The sequence below is a fragment of the Salvia hispanica genome, chromosome 1, assembly GCF_023119035.1.
Source record: "Salvia hispanica cultivar TCC Black 2014 chromosome 1, UniMelb_Shisp_WGS_1.0, whole genome shotgun sequence".
Lineage (NCBI taxonomy): Eukaryota > Viridiplantae > Streptophyta > Magnoliopsida > Lamiales > Lamiaceae > Salvia > Salvia hispanica.
The window spans coordinates 48160928-48180498 of NC_062965.1; the positions used below are offsets into that span (position 1 = coordinate 48160928).

The following is a 19571-nucleotide window of genomic DNA, read 5'->3' on the forward strand; positions in this document are numbered from 1 at the left end:
AAAAATATATCCATGTCATCCTAGAGCAATCGTCTACAAATATCACAAAATATCTAAAACCATTCCCACCCACAACAGGTGAAGGACCCCACACATCAGCATGAACAAGGGAAAAAATAGAATTCATACGAGTATTTGTAGATTTAAACGATTGTCTGTGGCTTTTGGCCAAAACACAAGTCTCACAAGAAAAATCATTCGGGATAGAAAGTTTAGGAAATAATAAACTGAAATAACCAGGGGAGGGGTGTCCTAGTCGTTGGTGCCAGAGCCAAATTTCCTGTTTCGTGGATCCGTGAGCCAGCATCGCACTACCTTGTTGGGCTATCTCGTCCACGTAGTAGAGTCCTTGGTTCTCAGTGCCACGCCCAAGTATCCTCCTCGTCCGAATATCCTGCAAAATACAGAAGTCGGGATGCATCAACAAAGTACAATTCAGCTCTTTTGTCACATGACTTATAGACATCAATCTTTGGGATAGCGTGGGAACATAAAGACAATTAGACAATCTCAATGTTGGGGATATTTCAATGGTACCAGCCCCGGCCACAGTAATAAGTTCCCCACTCGCAGTCTGAATATAAGTCTTAGTAATATCACTAAAACTAACAAAATCATCCTTATTTGGTGTCATAGTATCTGTAGCTCCACAGTCAAAAATCCATCCTTTCTTGTCATTTTCAGAATCCCTTTTTACAGTATATGCAGCGGAAATATTTCTTAAAGGCCGTCATCTCTCGATTTCCCCCTCCAGTCGATCGGTTGTTCGCCGCCTCATTTCCGGTGGAGATTCCGATTGCCACTTTAGCTCTTGCGGCTTGTCTTTCTTCCCACCATTCCGGATATCCTTGAAGCTGGAAACACGTTTCACGTGTGTGTTTTTGCATTCCACAGTGAGAACACCACAATTTTGATTTGTCCGCCGGTTTGTTTCTCGGGCGGTGAGTGGCCGTCGTTCGTGGGGTTCCACTTCTTTGAGGCTGTCGCTGTCCCTGTACTGCAAATCCGTGTCCAATTCCTCCCGATGACGAGTCGGCGCTGCCGTGGCCGTCGACGGTAGGGTTCGAGGGGGATGGTGGCATGATCTTCCTTCGAGCCGCCTCCTTCTTCACCATACTGTAGGCGGTCTCCACCGAGGGAATCGGCACCTCCTTGAGGATGTCTCGCTTGATGCTTTCGTATTCTCCATTCAATCCAGACAGGAATTTGAGCAGCCTCTTGGTGTTGGAAAAAGTCCGGTATTGGGTTACTCCTTTATCACAACAATCAATCGGTTGTTTTTGGCACCGATCAACACTGATCCACAACCCGTGGATCTGCCGATAGTAAGTCTCAAGGTCCAGATTTCCTTGTTTGAGTCCTCCTGCTTTTTCTTCTAGTTCATAGAGGAGGTAGAGATCTGCCTCGCTTTCATACGTGATGGCAAGATTCTCCCAGAGGGCCTTCGATGTTTGATGGTGAGCGAAGTCGGCGATAATATCCGTCTCCATGTTGTCCACTATCCAGGAGAAGACAATCAGATCTGTCTCCTCCCATTCTTCATACTCCTTGCTTCCCGGAAGTGGTGGTACTGGTTTCCAGTGATGTGGGAGTAGCCTCCCCTACTCCCGATCGCGACCTTCATCAGTCGTGACCACAACGGGTAATTGCTGCCGTTGAGTTTGAATGCAACTGTTACATTCTTGCTTGTTCGAATCTTGCTATATGATGATTCTGTGGGTGGTTTGTTATCGCCGTCCATGTTGGATTTGGATTTTGATTTTCTCACTTGGTTTTGGTTTTTCTGGCTGGGATTGGTAAGGCGATGATGATGTTTCTGAGCCTAATTTTTGACCTGCTCTGAAGCCATGTTTAAAGGAATCATAAGGTTTCTGGAAGAGAATTCATCGTATTAGGTTATTCAAATGGAGAAGAGTTACATGCCTTTTTATAGGCTAGATGATCACCCAATATATGGTAAGCTATAATCATGCTAACCTAATATTCTATACAAGGTATTTAAATCATTCACTAATTACAATATCAATCCTTGATTGCAGGAGATCAATTCTTGATTTGTGGAAATCTTCCTTCCAACACTGCTCAATAAATCTTGAAGAATAATCGCAAAAAATTTAACCTTTTGATTTAGAAATAGAGTCGCCGGAAAAGATATATGAACGGAATCGTCGAATTTCGTTGTCAGATTGGAAGATTGAGAGAATGAAAGAAGAGAATAGAAATTTTGAGAAGAGGAAAAATATGGAGGCACGTTTATATTTTTTTAAGGTTAGAAAAATTGATGGGTAAAAATGTATTTTACTAAAATTAACTAGGCATCCTGGTATGTAACACAGCAAAATTGTGGTTTACATATATGGTTGAAACATGTGGGCTTTGTGCGGGCCAGATACAAGACACGGGCTATTTAGATAGGTAACGTAACTACCAAACGCACAAATAAACTCAGATTACTGCCTTATCTTGTCGAAACATAGCTACCAAACGGCCCCTAATGAGTTTATATCTCATGATATAGAATATACTAATTAGCTTATAATTGCCATGTGTAATTTGACTTGCAGAATGTGAATTTCCTTCAAACTTCCATTTCTCTTGGAGAAAATTGCTCCGCCAATTGCGCGTATTACTCCGCCGATTGCGTATTTTTACGCAAACTGACAGTCAGCTCTTTCTCACAGAATAAACCTCTTCTCTTATTACGAATGGCCTCAGACTGTGCCGAAGGAAAATTTTTGTGAGAAAACTTAACTTGTTGTCATGCCCTTTTATATAAAAATGGTTTTTCTTTAGTTGCATTGATTAGTCGGATTCTTAACGATGTCCACATCCTCCATTAGAAGAGAAGAAGAACTTGTTAGAGTAATTTGACAAGCTGTGTATAATTATATTGATTAGTCATATATCTAATTTTGACACTGGCATCCTATATATGGGTCATTGGATGACTACGAACCCATTGTGAACGTAGAGTATTGTCCCCAAACTCAATACGAAGTGGCGGTCACAAATTTCTTGTACTCTGTACAAGATAAAATTAGAGAAACAAACTCAATACTACTCCTGTCCCAAGAAACTTGAGTCATTTTTCTGTACTCATTTTGAAAATTCATACTTCTTCCGTTCCACTGAAGATGATTCATTTTCCTTTTTGACTTGTTCCAAATGAAGATGAGTCATTACTAAAAATAGAAACACTTTTATTCTCTGAAGATATAAGAATAAGGTTTTGTATCCATGTTTTTCCACTATAAGAAGAAGAAGCACATACCATATTGATATGTTTTGGGTGAAAAATGGTAGATTATATGTAGAATGGGATTTATAATGGACCTTGAATTCGGACTAATAGATTTGTTAAAATGGCAATTTGGGAGGATGCTGACACTTGCTTCGAGAGGCAGCAACAAGAAAAGGAAATGTTGCGGAGCAGCGATTGAGGCAGCCACTTGCACAGAAAGAAGATGGTCTAAGGAGTGAGAAGGCGAGCAAGGAAAGAAGATGGATTGAAGCTAAGGATGATCATATGACAAGGCTGAAGCTAAGGTTGTGAAGCAGAATGTTTGAGCCTTGGGAACAAATACATAATTTATCATAGTATAATCACTTTGATTTTGTGCTATCCTTTTTTCTTTTCATGTGATTGTTACATATTTTGGAATGTCAAATTATGGAAGGCATTATCCAAAATACATCATCTCGCAGCTAAAAAAAGTTCAAATTGTTGAATTGATATAAACATATGCATATTTAAGAACAAGGACAACAATGTCCTTTCAGTTATATGTATTGATATAATCATGTGATGTCCTTTCAGTTATATGTATTGATATAATCATGACTACTATTTTATCAATCAAACAACCGTATACAATCTTTATCTTGTCCTAATCTTGATTTCGGTCCTCATTTCTTATCATGACTTACTTATCTTACTATATCCTCTCTGTGTTATAATCGTGCCCTGATTAAGTTTACGAATCTTTAACTCGCTTTTTCCCTCTTTTTTTTCCCAAAATATTAATTATGTTTAATAGTCTCATAACGGTCCATCATGGAGTGATGGAACGAGTTTATACGTAGATTAAACGTATTTGTATCGATGAAGTAATCATTTACCAAAAGTTCAATAAAGAAAATTAACTGTATAATTTATTGAAAGACCACAATAGCAAATCATCATGTAACAAAACTAAAATCTAGAAATTATAATGATAGAAATCCATTGGTTCTATTCTAAAACTAATTGGTTTTAGGATGGAACCCATGGATTTCTATTATGGTATCAGTGCCGGTCACCGACTGTGGATTGTATTTGACTGACCCAGCAATATATTTGAGCCAAAACTGAAAAAAAATGACTGATCCAGCAGTATATCTGGATTTAAAATTTGGGCCAAGTGGTCCAATCGATCAGAAAAAGTCTAACTCCTCCAAGCTTCACCTTGAAGGGTTTAAGGGAGGGTGTTGGCAATTGAAACTGAAAAAGTAACTTATAATTGTCTCACATTAGTGTCAAGAGAAAACTGAAACTAGTACATAGGTCTCATGAGCCACCCTTCTTTTATCACAATTGATTTTAGGATATAACCCATAGATTTCTATTGTATAATCGAAAGACAAATATAGGCAATCATCATGTAAGAAAACTAAAATCTAGTCACTAATATAAAAAACTAAAAAAAATATTTATACACAACTATTTTACCTTTTAACCATTTTATTTGATTTATTCATAAGTAATTTTAAGTTATCAATTGTTGAATTAAATCACTAATTTACATCTAATTGTAATTTTCATTTCACGTTGAAACTATCACGCAAAGCAAATGGAGACGTATAAGATTTTGATCACCAATTTCTGAAAAATCAAAGCAGCAGTTGAAGAGAGAGAGTGGATTAATTCTGACAAGTAAAAGCATGCATCGATCTCAGATGATCATATCGGAATTTGTACGTACATATATACAAACATACGCCTCGATTCAAATGTAATGCAGCAGTGAATTCAACGGTAGAAGCCACTGGATGAAATTTCCGGTTGAAGCCGCGAAATCAGGGTTTCAGATTTGAAGAAACGGAGAAAAATGGGGTTGATATCGGGAATGGTGATGGGGATACTGTTTGGAATCGCGTTGATGGCGGGTTGGAAGCGCATGATGCACCGCCGCAGCGATAAGCGAGTCTCCAAGGTTGTTTTCGCTTCCATTTCCTCATAATTTCGAATGAAATTGTTCATTTTCTCTGTTTCGTTCATTGAAATTTCTGGATTGAAGCGCTCGCACGCAGGAATAACACCTTGATTACTTTGTCTACATTTGGTTTGATTGCTCAATTGCGTCTGATTTTAGTGTTTCCGATTTAAATTTTGGTGCATCGGTGTGACTCTGTGTAACGATCTGATGCTTCCATCGGCAGGCAGCTGATGTAAAACAAGTAAGCGCGCTGAACAGGGATGATCTGAAGAAAATCTGCGGCGACAACTTACCGGAATGGATATCGTTTCCTGTTTTTGAGCAGGTGAGGATACTATTTTTCTTCATTAGGAACTGTATGTTTATAGTATTAATCTTTCCTTCAGCAATCTGGATTGGTAATTGTTTGTTTTTTAGTATCTTAACTTTGGTCACAATAGATGATTTATGTTTCTTACTAATAAGATCCTTATATTGAAAATTATAATGAAACATTTAATAATCTTGGAAATAAAGTAATAAAATCTAATAAAATCGTAACTAAAGATAAGTATGCATATCATGTGATATCCATATCAAGTTATCAACCATATCAAATCCCATTCGGTGTCAATTTCCTTATGAATGTATGTCTTGTTTGAAGTCTCTTAGCTTAGTTAGCTAAGACTTAAATGGATCAATGCTTGGAGGAGACAGATGAACCATGATCTGATTTATATCTAACTTGCTAGCAGCCACTTCTAATAGAGTTCTTTTGTGGACTAATGAGAGGACTTTGGATATGTTTTACAGTAGTTCAATATTCTAAGAAGGGTCTTTAGTGAATGAATATTTTCTAATCCTCCAGTTGAATGTAAGTATTATGCTCTTATTCATAATATCAGTTTTGCAATGCACGTTCTTCTTTTCCTTTGTGCGCGAATGGAGGTGACCATCTGTTTTTTATGTTATGCTACTCTGCCTGTAAATTCAGGTGAAATGGTTGAACAAGCACTTGAACAAACTCTGGCCATTTCTTGCAGATGTAAGTTTCCCACATTTTCCTCCAAACCATGTCATATTTAACTTTTCTTTATCTAACTAATTATCAACTCTTGCTATTGGATTTAGTCTCCCTAATGATTACTTCATGCTATGTAATTGCTTCCTTTATCTTATAGCCCCTGTTCTTAGGTTCCTCCTAAATTTCTTCTCATCTTACCTCTGTAATTAAATGTGGAATACCTTTACATGTTGATATCTAATCCTAGTTATGATATTCACATTTTTTATTTTCAGTTTCCATTTACTTGGATTCAAATTACTGATCATGAATTTCTTCTTCATAGGCGGCAGAGGCTGTCATACGAGATTCTGTTGAACCAACATTGGAAGAATATCGGCCTCCAGGGATTTCTTCATTGAAGTTCAGCACATTGTCTCTAGGAACTGTGGCTCCCAAAATTGAAGGTCACACCTTTATTGGCATGTTGTTAAATCACTTGCTTAATCTTCTATGTGCATTTTCCATCATTCAGTTCTTATGTACTTATTATATTTTGGCATAATGTCATTTTGATACTTTCTAATTCAACCTCTTGGCATGAGTAATTACTAAATCCATGCAGGAATTCGAGTTCAGAGTCTTAAAGAAGGTCAGATTACTATGGATATTGACTTCCGTTGGGGTGGGGATCCTGATATTGTTCTAGCTGTTGAGGCAGCACGTATTGCCTCGATACCTATACAGGTTGGTGTATCAAATGTTTCATACTAGCAAACATCACTCCCACCTGCAAAGGGTGCTATTGTACAAGTTTGTGATATCTTAATTCTTTTCATATAGTCTAGCACTATGGACCAAAACTTATGCTTTTCATTCCGTTTTCAGCTGAAGGATCTTCAGGTTTTTACTGTAATCCGTGCTATATTCCAGCTTTCTGATGAAATTCCTTGCATCTCTGCTGTTGTTGTTGCTCTGATGGCTGAGGTATATTATGAGCATCCTACTTCTATAGTATGGCTGGATTTAAGGAGATACTTTATATATTTCCTTTTCATTTTTATTTTTAATTTTTGGAGTAACAGATGAAAAGGTAATGAATTTGAGTCAGAGGGTATAAAATTTAGAATGAGCAAACTCCTTTTGTCAGTTAAGGCAATGAACTTGTAAAAATTGAAGTACAGTGTATTTTTATGTATTTCCGAATTGTGGTATGGAAGTCTGGTATCTACCATCCATGCTTGATAGTGATTGTTTGTTACTATTTCTTTATAATTATTTATAGTTTTTAAATGTTACTCCTCAATTAGCTTGTACCATATATTAATCTCAGGTTTAGAGGAAAGGTGTTTTTCCGGAGGCATTTGCAGTCGTCTTTCTTTTATGATTGACTTATTTTTGTGATTGGTGTATTCCTATGTTTCAGCCAAAGCCACGAATCGATTATACTCTGAAGGCTGTTGGTGGAAGTTTAACAGCTCTTCCAGGGGTTTCAGATATGATTGATGTAAGCTTTTATAGTGTTTCTCTTAGTGGAAAGTTCACCTTTGTTATTGTACTAACTGTAATTTTATGGATGTAAGGATACTGTTAATTCAATTATAACAGACACGTTGCAATGGCCGCACAGGATTGTTGTTCCTCTTGGTGGGACGGATGTAGATACAAGGTTACTCATCTCCTTTTTTCATGCTTCCACTTTTAGTATTCTGAGAATCACAACTTGTATGAACCAGTTTCATATTTCATTTAGTGAAAAAAAACCTATTTAAGTTTTTGTTAGGCATCTGTCTGTAGGAACCTGGCTTGCTGTGGCCAGATAACATGTAAATATAATTTAGAATTTGTAAAATCAAATTGCTCTCTACTCTTCTGTTCTAGTATTTGTTTGCAAGGTTGATACTCATGAGAATACATGGATATCTTGATCAAGAGACTTGACTCTCAACTGTTAATTTGAACCTCTGCAGTGACTTGGAACTTAAGCCTGTTGGAAAAGCTACAGTGACGATCGTTAAGGCAAATGAACTGAAAAACATGGAGTTGCTTGGCAAATCTGACCCTTATGTTTCTGTGCACATACGTCCGCTGTTTAAAGTCAAAACAAAAGTTGTAGACAATAACTTGAATCCTATTTGGAACGAAACGTTTGACTTAATTGCCGAATGCAAGGAGACACAGTCCATCATTTTTGAGGTTTATCTCTTTACTATTAACAGAGTTCATATGTAGAGCAGATGATGAAGTGTTTGATGAAGCAGGTATTTGATGAAGATATCGGGGAGGACAAGCGTCTAGGTGTAGCAAAGCTGCCTCTGGTTGAATTGGAATCTAGAAGATATAAACAAATGGAGCTAAAGCTGCTCCCCTCACTTGATATGCTCAAAATCAAAGATAAAAAAGACAGAGGATCTCTCTCAATTGAGGTGCTCTACTCTGTGTTCATAACCAGATTCTATTTTGTAGTATGATATAAACACATTGCATTGCACTGCATCTGAGCGTTCCGGATTGAAACTTGTCAGGTGACTTATCATGAATTCAGCAAGGAGGAGCAGTTGAAGGCGCTCGAAGAAGAGAAGAGAATGATAGAAGAAAGACATAAGCTGAAAGACGAAGGGGTGCTCGATAGCACGATGGATGCAGTCGATGAGACGGCATCAGGCGTTGGTGCAGCCGTGGGCGCTGGAGCTGGCCATGTCGGGGGTGGCTTTGCAGCTGTGGGCAACAGCCTGCAAAAAGCCGGGAAGTTCATGGGGAGGACCATCGCGGCCCACACCGGCGGTGGAAACAAGAAGAGCAGCGGATCCACCACGCCTATCAACTCCATCCAAGAAAATGGTGGTGCAAAACCACGTCCAACTTGACTCATTCTTGCCTCATTTTTTTGTTTCCTTACTATTTTTTTCGTCTAGTATGTAAATACAGTGAAGTTCATTAATCCTGTTGAATAATTTGAGGCAACAAATTGTTACTTAAATGAGTATTGTGTGTATTTTTGCATCCAAAATCGACTAAACAAACTCTAAAATTTTCCTCGTGTTTACAATAAAACAAAAAACAATAAAGTAGGAGGAATATTAGAGTATCTGTGAATATAAAATTACATTATCGGATTTTTCCAAGTGAGTAAATTACTACTACTATCTGTATACCGATGGGCTCCGGCGATGAGCAGTTGCCGGAAATCGTAGTCCTGGGCCCGCCGGTCGTTTTCGCATTATACGACCAACAATTCAGCTCCAGATTCCGATTTTTAAGGCCATGGGAATCCGAGGAACCATTGCCACAATTCCTAGCTTCCCGGGCCCGCAGCACTCAGGCCGCCATATGCAGCGGCGATTTCTCCTTATCCGCCGCCGTTCTCGCCAATTTACCCTCGCTGCGCCTTGTCGTCACTTCCAGCGCCGGCCTCAACCACATAGATCTTACTGAGTGCCGCCGCCGTGGCATCGCCGTCGCCTACGCCGGCAATTTCTTCTCCCCCGACGTGGCTGATCTCGCGGTAGGGCTGCTCATCGATGTCCTTCGGAAAGTGAGCGCCGGAAATCGCTTCGTCAAAAATGGCCTTTGGCCTAACAAACCAGACTTCCCTCTCGGATTCAAGGTTAACCCTTTTTCAGCCAAAAAATAAAAATTAATTGATTACAAATTTATCAGCAGAAATTATTTGGTTTTTTTCACTCATATTGTCTAAATTGAAAAATATTATGATAAAACTTTTATGAATTCAAGTGAAGATGAATTGGGGATAACTTGATTAGGGAATGATGTGTTTTAGGTAACAAATGAATGTGTAGTTTGATGGTGAAGGGTGAAGAGAATTATCCTAGATTTATGGATCAATTTGTGGCATGAATTTTGTGTTTTTAAATGTTGGTGCTGCATAGATATCTATATCAAGAAATGAGAATAGTATCTTACATTCTATCTTCACAAATGTTGTTGTGCTTAGATCTTAGTAATGCAGTGTTGTGTTTGCAAGTATGATTATAGTTGGGAGGCAAGCGAGTCGGAATCGTGGGGTTAGGAAGCATAGGTTTCGAGGTAGCAAAGAGGCTCAAAGCATTCGGGTGTGGCATATCCTACTACTCGAGGAAGAAGAAGCCGTTTGTGTCATACACATCTTATTCCACCATCCACGAACTAGCATCAAACTGCAACGTTCTTGTCCTGTGCTGCTCATTGACCGAGCAAACGCACCACTTGGTCAACCGGGAGGTCATGCTGGCACTGGGTAAGGACGGGGTTATTGTAAACATTGCACGAGGTGCTGTCATTGATGAGAAGGAGCTGGTGGCTTGCCTGCTCCGGGGAGAGATTGCTGGTGCTGGCCTGGATGTGTTTGAGCACGAACCTCGTCCTTCTCCGGAGCTTTACCAGCTCAACAATGTTGTGCTGTCGCCTCACAATGCTGTGCTCACTGAGGAGTCGATGGAAGGATTGTACCAACTCATTTGTGGGAATTTGGATGCCTTCTTCACAGGTAAGCCTTTGCTTTCGCAGATTCCGGATGAGTAGCTTAGTCTGCGGGATGTATCGAGCATCCGTCGTCATGACCATCACAAGATGAAGTTTGGTTGGATAGTTCTCCTTACTTCTCAAATTGGATGTCATGATTTTCCCAGTTGTTTCGAGTAGATTGCTGCAAAAGTTTGCAGCCAAATGAAATTTTAGTATACAGTTTAGTGAATTTGGTTGGATGGATTATATCGTTGTTATTATCTGTGTTTAAATGAAGGTGTTATGTAAATGAGAGAGTTATAAACAACTTAAAACCTATGACAAATCACATAATTCAGTACGACTAATATTTGATTTTGTCCCATTGTTTTAGCATTTTTAATAAAAAAGAAATGACTCCCAAACTGCAATACGAGTTTATAATAGCGTGGGACAGAGGGGAGTATGAGTTTTTAACACAAATGAAATTGTGAGCTAAATCTTAATATTGGAAATTACAAAAGATCGTCACATTTATGGGATGACACAGGATTTGAGGAGGTTTTGTTTTGTGTATTAGATAGTGAGAGAAAATATAATTTTTATATTAACGTGAGAGAAAAAAATTTTTAAAAATAAAAATGTAACATCTTTTGTGGAATAAACTAAAAAGGAAAGCGTGACCTCTTTTGTTGGACGGTGGGTGTACTGTAGTAATAGCAACATTGCGCATGTTTGTATAATTGTGAATGACGTTTTGATTGTCCACGTCGAATCGTATCGGGGAAGGTAATATTAATAATAGTAATATTTTTTTTTATCAAACTGTCAAATTAAATTATTTTTAAGATATCCGTAAAAATGCAGTTTTCAGAGTTTTATAAATGTGATACCCAATGGTCAATGACCGTCTAAATATTTTGCAAAGGGGCCTTCACTTCTTAATGTATTAAAATTATTGCAGAGTAGATTAAAAGGAGCAGCCTTTAGCCATCTTATCCCTCACCATCTTCGCATCTTCACAATCACAACTTGATTAACTTTTTCTCTTATTTCAATTCGTGTTAAATTATAAAAATACTCCTGCACACGTAGGAATGTCAATTCAACCCAAAATCAGTGGGCCGACTCGAACAACCCGGTAATATAAGCGGGTTAGGGTTGTAATTTTATTACCCGAATACAAAACGGGCTAAACGGGTTGGCCCTAATGGGTTGGCAGGTTAAACGGGTTGGCCCGAACGAGTTGCGGGTCGGCCCGATGGGTTGTGAGGTTTAATTATAAAATATTAAGTTTTAGGGGTTTTTTTATATTTTTGAATTCTCAATCTTCATTCTACATAATCATTAGTCTTATTCAATCTTCATTCTAAACGTTTTCACTCGATCCCACAATATCAACTTTCAAGTTCTACCTCAACTCATTATTGCACCGTCTCATCATCTCCACTAGTGTTTTACCACCACCAAAGTCACCCATCAAAATCTTAATATATTTATCATTTTAATAATGATTCATGTAAGATATGATTTTTAATTTTCATAAAGAATTAATTACGAATAATGTCATAATAATATCACGAACAGAAGCTTTAATTTATATTGTAGTTGATCGAGGTGAAAGACTTCTTTTCAATTATTATTGAAGAAAACTATGAAAATTTGAAGATTTTATATGATTCTAAACTAAAAAGAAAAAAGTATCTAAAATTTAAAATCATTTTATAGAAGAAAATTTTGATACAAGAGATTATTTTCGAAAGCTTTTAGGCCCGAATAGCCCGATGGGTTAGCCCAAAACCCGACGGGTTAGGGTTAGGGTTAGGGTTGAAAATTTATGACCCGAAAAATTCATAACCCGAATGGCCCGCACCCAAATAGCCCGGTGACCCGAGTGGGCTGGCCCGAACCCCAACGGTTTAGCCCGATTGACATCCCTATACATATGTAAAAGTATTACTAGTACTCGATCCGTCCACTCCCTCCGTCTCATTAAATATGCAACATTTGAGAATTGACACGGATTTTTATATAATACTCCCTTTGTTCCATTAGAAATGAAACGTTTTTCTTTTTGGTCTGTCCCATTAAAAATGAAACGTTTCTAAAAATGGAAACAATACTCTCTCTACTTTTCTTCTCTCTTATTTTACTCTCTCTTCATTAACTAATAAAACAACCCTACATAAAATCTCGTGCCGAAAAGCAAATGTTGCGAGTATTATTTTGTAAGTTAATGAAGAGAGAGTAAAGTAACATAGATGAAAAAATAGAGATAGAGATTTTTCAATTTTAGGATACATTTCAATTTTAATGGGACAAATCCAAAAAAAAAAACATTTTATTTTTAAAATATAATATACTCCACTACTAGTAATTAATCTTTTAAAGTATTCCCTTTATTCTAATATAGTTGAGTCGTAATTCATCTTTTTGGATAATCCCCAAGATAGTTGAGTCATTTTTTGACAAAATTTTTATTTTTTCTCCTATTTTATTCTTTCTTTTTCTCATATTAATATATTTTTTCTTCTACTTTATTCTCTCAATTCTATCCTTCAAACATCAATTTCTTATATTTCGTGCCCCAAAAACATTTCAATTACCTTGGGACATGAGAAATACTTACATCTCTATTAAAACCAAAATTATATTAAGAGGCAAGTCTCATCACCAATATGCTTTGGCGTACAAAAATAATCATACTAAAACAAAAATTATAAATATGAGAGTAAAATATTACCTGTATTAATCTAAAATGTTAGATTGTATATAACATTCTTAGTTGAAATACAAAAAAATAGTACTTAGTATAATGGTATATCTAAAAAAATAAAAATATAAACATAATCTAACAAAATTCTATGGTAAAAATGATATGCAAAAGATAATGAATTCTGGATGAATGATAAATGCTCAAGCCAAAAATGGATGAACAAAATAAATCTAGATCAATGCAACATTAGAAATAAAAATAAAACCAATAAAAAACAAAATTACAACAAGATAATGAATAATATTAATGAATAGTTAATAGTAGTAGTACCATAATTAAATCGGATTAAAGTTAAAGTAAAGATGGTTATGGTGGACCCCATTGATAGTACGAATAGGGCGGCATCTTGAGACGTGAAAGCTCAGGTGATAAGAAAGGCTTGCCTATAAATGGTAATAAGGCAGAAATATTACCAACTTGGCCCTATTAATGTGTTTCCATAAATGGAAAGCCTTAACTACCTCCACTTACTAAACAACCAACTCTCTCTCCATCATGTGTGCTTAACAAAATGTGTCTACTGCATACCTTTTGAATTTCTATTTCTTGATTGTTTACTATTGCAACCTCTTACCTATTTGAATCTCTTTGTAGTAAAATTTAGTTTGTCTAATGTGGATTGTTTCATACTTTCATGAATGTACTTAGTGAGGAATGGGGACTAAATGAGCTTCAACATCAGTTTAACTTTGATTTGTCATTTCATTAAGTTTAAGACAAATGAAGTAGAAAATATATTTCGTCCCCTACATGGAATATTTGTATTTGTGCTTATCTAAAAGTGGGATATATATTGACTTGGCTCCTAATTTTGTAGTGTATTGGAGTTTATATATTTATATAAGTATGATATGGTTTGTGATATTTGAAAAACCCAATCTTACTGCAGAACATAGAACTAAAACACGGAGGACAATATTTTATTACATGGAATTTTTTTTAGTTATTTTAGATATCATGACCTACCAATCTAAAAATGTCTTTTGTATTATCTAAAATTGACAGGCCAATTACATTAAGATTGAGTTTTGTTTTAATCACAATTTGATAATAATCTAAAAATGTGGTGTACTTATGAATTAGAGTTACATTTGATTTCAAAATAAATCTTAAGGACTATATATCTATGACACCCAAGTCTCAGCTAATATTGACAAAATTCAAAGAGCATAGCTGTAATATAGTACTAACCTATTCATGTGTCCCTTTTTTCCGAAGTTTTTTAAAATTGTGGTCCTCCTATTAAATATTATTTATTCTCTTGCAATAATCAATTTTGCTAAAAATGAAGACCTATTAAACCCTATCTTGCCTCACTTGAAGGAGTAAAACTAAATGACCATAAAAGCATTATTTTCCCTTATTTTTTCTTTCCAAAATACAAAACTATATTACATGGTTATCATTGATATGTTGTATCATTAATTGTATATTTGTATGTGTAAGTCCTCGATTGCTATCATTAATATTTAGTGTATACTTTTGAGTTTAACCTTAGTACCTAATGAATTAGTTATATATGTTTCAAATCAAAATTGGGTTGAATATATATTAGGGAACACATATATTATACTCCCTCCGTCCCATAAAAATATGGATAATAAAGATGACACGGGAATTAAGACAAAATTAATACAGTAAGAGAGAACACGAGAATGGTATGGTAAAGTAAGAGAGAGAAGGAGAATTGTAGTTAATGTAGTGTTAGTGGATAGTGGAACCTACATTATTAAATTAATTATAACTTTTAAAAAATGGAATACACATATTTTTATGGACGAATAGAAATGAAAAATGTATATATTTTTATGAGACGGGTGGAGTACTATATAGGGTCGTGCTAGGTTGAAACAATCTAACACAAGCCCATTAATTAAGATAGGTCTCTAAGATAAGACATATCCCAATGTATCATTGGATGGACTATAAGATTACATACAAGAGAAGCTCCAAACTTTCTTGTCAAATTTTGTGAACGGCGCATTCATTCGTGTAAGGAAGGAAGGTATCGGATCGTTAGGCAAGCAAAAGGCGAGATTCTACATATCCTGTATCCAAAATTGACATGGCGAATTCTTTCAAATTCCTCTTTACACAAGACGCAAAACTCATTTTCAACTCTTTAGTAACAAAATCTGAATAGCCTCTTCCTTTGTGTTTAGTCTATCATGCAAGAAAAATCAAACTGAAAGTTGTGCACGCGATGAGGCCACATTTCTTCACGCTTACTTCTCATGACGACATTGGTTGTTTTCCTATCCGAAGATGCGAGTAACCTATAAATTAAAATTAGAAATCGAAAAAAAGTTGGTTCATCAAAATTCCACATTCTCAGAATCCCTCTGTCCGCTTAGAAGTCCCGATTTACTATTTTAGTCCGTCCGCCATTAGAAATCCCGGTTCACTTTTACTATAAATGGTAGGTACACATCACTTTCCACTAACTCATTCCACTCACATTATATTATAAAACTAATGAAGTATATAAAAAATGGGCTTCATATTCTACTATCTTTTCTCATTCACATTCTCTTCTATTTCTTAAAATTCGTGTCGAATTTAATTGAGACTCCTAATAGCGGACGGAGAAAGTACCAAAATTCATATTCTTACCCAATATGCATGTTTATTAAGAATCGTTTTCTTTACACTCTCACTTTTTTTAATATTTTTTATTTAAACGGTGGTAATTGTATTTGTGGGGCCTACTCCCATAGTAGAAAGTTGAGCACGAGCCATTGCAGCGCGTGGTGGAGTTAAGGACATGGTAATGAAAAGCATTGGTTGGACAGAAGCATTAATGTTTGAGGTTGAGGCCACTCTATTTTCTATTTTAAAATTCCATATTTTAAGAAAAAATGCATTTTTCATACTACACCATATGTTTTTGAATAATGTGATGATAATTTATGATTTTATAAATAAAAGGGATGAGAGTTAGAATTGAAATTTTGTTTCCAAAAAAGTTCAGTGTGCGTGTATATATACTTCAATCCTCCCAAGAAATAGTTTCATTTTGATACTTCCAAATAATGTTTTAGTTTTATTAGTGGACTCTATTAACTATTTATTATTTTTAATATTCCCTTCGATTTTTGAAAATAGCAATTCTTTTCTTTTAAGTCTGTTTCTTATAAATAGTAACTTTTAAACTTTTCACTTTAAGAAATTTTTACACCCATAATAAAGTGGACCTCATCATCCACTAACATTAATTTCATTATTTGTTTTCTCTATCTTACTTTATCAAGTTTTCTCTCCATCTCTCATACTTTACCTATTTTTTTCCCCTCTCTTATTTTACCAAATTGTGTATTAAAACTCGTGTTGTTTCAAACTTTCCTATTTTAAAAAAATGGAGGTAGTATATCAATTATTTATCATTTTTATCATATGACTCCATCACTCTAATAGCAACGCAGTCTACACTTTATGGAATCACAATACACCAATCGAAGGAATATATATATATATATACATATATACTAATATACACACATGTATACTCCAAGGTATAGTCATGTCATTGATGTGAATAAGTAGTAGTAATAATGATAAAGAGGGGCATGGGACCTAAACTATGCAATGATGTGACCTAATTGAATTGAAGTGTCACAAGGGGGGATCAATCACCTTTGTATGACGACCATGAAGACCTAGCCAGTGGAGATCAGCTCACAAACACTTCCTTAAGATTAAATTATTTTCGTTGCCGCGGGACAATTCTTCCAAGCCTAGTGCACATAGTCGATGTTGTGAGTATGTCGAAAAGTTATGTTGTGTCGTGTTCCATTCATATTGAACAGGCAATCTTGCATTGTCGGCCCCTTCAAACATTTAGCAATGAATGCGTCATGAATGGCGAGGCGGAATCGTCTAAAGTATTCTGCTCAGACAAGGTGTATGCGGCGACTTCACGTTCTCTGCATATGTACTTCCTCCACAACTTGATGGATTGGTTGAACCTTCGATAAACAATAAAAAATTACTGTGTGATAAATTTTGTTGCGTTTTTTGATATTGGTCTGATTAAGACAACAACAACATCCCCATCATCATATGGCTCTATATTACCGCCCTTGTGCATCACATCGAAAAGGGACTGCATCATGGATGTCCCAATACATAAACAACTTATAATTAAATTCTTCACCGATCCAATGCCAACCTCGATCTTGTTAATTAGTTAAGTATTGTATACTTCATTCCCCTGAAAATACAATTAATTATTGTAACAGCCCGACATTTCTAGGGTATAATAATTGTGGCGACTGCTACTTAGGCGAACTTAAATGCAACAAGAACAAAGACTAGGGTTTCAATTAAAGAGATTTACCCTAGCAATTAATGAAGATCAAGGCAATAAGTCAACGGCTAACTTACGAGAATCAAGACTAAATAGAATAGGCTCAAAAGTCAAAGGTTTAGCCTAATTCCAACAAAACGCAATAATTCCCCTCATTCCAAAACAAAGAATTTAAGTTCACCACAACCAAAGATAATAAGTTTTCCAAAAATATTCAGCGGAAGCATTTCAAGAGAAAGCGGAGCCATGTATGAAGACACGACTACACTTATAGTTTCAAACATCCATTTTATTCGATTCAATCTTCTCAACACCACCGACCGCCCATCGCCGCTCAACCTGCACATAGGGAAAACACATGCAGGGCTGAGTATTTTCAACATACTCAGTGGCCTCATGCCAAAACATTTTATAGTTATGCCACCCTTACCATAGTGAACTCGAGGTTTTGCATTTATTTAAAGATAAGCATCGAGTATCACAAAAATATATCATGGACTGGCCAGTCAAATAAAACCTCCCATTTTCTCATCAATCATCATTTTATAGTGCGACGAAAGTGTGGCCACACTTTTCGTCCACGAGACCGGCCGACTAGCAAGGACGGCTCCCGATCCCCCAGTGTACACTAGCCTGATAGGGTTTGCGGCCCTACTCAGACCCGAATTCGTTTTTATAGCCGCTGTAGCCTAATGGAGCGTACTCACAATCTAGGCATCAGACAATCACAATATCCAAAATAATTTATAGGCATGGCATAACAGTTCAATCCACCCTTATTTCTCCAACATCATAAATTTGCACATAGAAGAGAGTTTAGAATAAAGTCCACCTCGATTTCCTTCGAGTTCAACAAAAATGCACTTCTTCTTGATATTCCACCGGGAACGCGAACTATCACCTTTAGTTCATATTTTTCAAATAAGTCTCAAATCATGGATTAAAATTATGCATGATCTCACGTTTCCCTTTTCCCTTCGATTATTTTCAAAATCACCAATCAAAATCAAAGTACGATTATCATATCGTTTTTATTCACACAACAACTCCCGATCTTTCATCAAATCGTGTCACGCATGAGTGCTTCCCACACACAACACACGCACACACACACAACCACACGTACACGCCTACCGAGGCGTGCACACACACACACACACACACGGTCACACCAACACATGCATTCATGCATCCAATTTCACCGATTAAAATCCTCCTTCACTCATTCTAAATGCATGTGGACTCAAGAACACCGATTAATCGGTAGAGATTAGAAGTACCTTTTCTTGCAAAAACAAACGGTAGAAACAAGTAGAATCTTGATTCTTCAATGAATTCATGAATTGCAGCTTCAATTCTTCTCCAAAAGATGAAGAATTAATGGAGAAAGATAAAAGAAAAACTTGAGAGAGTGGGAGAGAAAGAGAGATTGACGTGAAGAGAGTGGGGGCGGTTTTCTGTAGTGCTAGGGTTTTGATTTCTCTCCTCTTATTTATAGAGTGCAAGATATACTCCAATAATTAAATAAATAAAGATTTGGGAGAGATTTGTTGGGGAGTGGCGTTAAAATAGTTGAGAAATAGGGGGTTTTCGAATTTCAAGCTATTTTAATAGCTTTTGATTTTAAATTTGAATATTTTACGGAGTAGAATAAAATATCACGGAGCAAGAATAATAATAAAAATACTCCCCAAAACATGGTACTAGGCGTGACTTTTAATTCCTTATAAGGAATTTAATTTAAATCCTAACTTAATGAGGATATGGTAAGATCTTCTTAGATTTGAAAAGATATGCTAGGATATTTGAATTTAATTATGGAAGAGAATCAATAAGGGATCAAATAATAAAATAAAATAATCCCTTCTC

At 36.2% G+C, this 19571-nt stretch overlaps 2 protein-coding genes across 2 annotated transcripts; both read left to right on the top strand.

The window, feature by feature from the left end:
- The first annotated feature begins 4886 nt into the window (after positions 1-4886).
- Positions 4887-9147, top strand: LOC125202371 (calcium-dependent lipid-binding protein-like). The gene is made up of 11 exons (XM_048100754.1): positions 4887-5192; positions 5419-5520; positions 6169-6219; positions 6524-6644; positions 6803-6924; positions 7066-7164; positions 7604-7684; positions 7761-7846; positions 8148-8373; positions 8439-8603; positions 8703-9147. Exons 1-11 carry the CDS (start codon positions 5088-5090, stop codon positions 9042-9044), a joined length of 1500 nt encoding a protein of 499 aa, XP_047956711.1. The 5' UTR covers positions 4887-5087; the 3' UTR covers positions 9045-9147.
- Positions 9148-9277: 130 nt separating this feature from the next.
- LOC125208496 (glyoxylate/hydroxypyruvate reductase HPR3-like) lies at positions 9278-10998 on the top strand. Its single transcript, XM_048108133.1, has 2 exons — positions 9278-9784; positions 10174-10998. Exons 1-2 carry the CDS (start codon positions 9335-9337, stop codon positions 10696-10698), a joined length of 975 nt encoding a protein of 324 aa, XP_047964090.1. The 5' UTR covers positions 9278-9334; the 3' UTR covers positions 10699-10998.
- The last annotated feature ends 8573 nt before the right edge of the window (positions 10999-19571 follow it).

Excerpts from the sequence above, each read along its gene's own strand:
- LOC125202371 (XM_048100754.1), top strand. The coding sequence starts at position 5,088 with ATGGGGTTGATATCGGGAATGGTGATGGGGATACTGTTTGGAATCGCG. Across the intron at positions 5,193-5,418 it reads GCGATAAGCGAGTCTCCAAG|GCAGCTGATGTAAAACAAGT; the intron begins GTTGTTTTCGCT and ends TTCCATCGGCAG. Across the intron at positions 7,685-7,760 it reads GGGTTTCAGATATGATTGAT|GATACTGTTAATTCAATTAT; the intron begins GTAAGCTTTTAT and ends TATGGATGTAAG.
- LOC125208496 (XM_048108133.1), top strand. The coding sequence starts at position 9,335 with ATGGGCTCCGGCGATGAGCAGTTGCCGGAAATCGTAGTCCTGGGCCCG. Across the intron at positions 9,785-10,173 it reads ACTTCCCTCTCGGATTCAAG|TTGGGAGGCAAGCGAGTCGG; the intron begins GTTAACCCTTTT and ends GTATGATTATAG.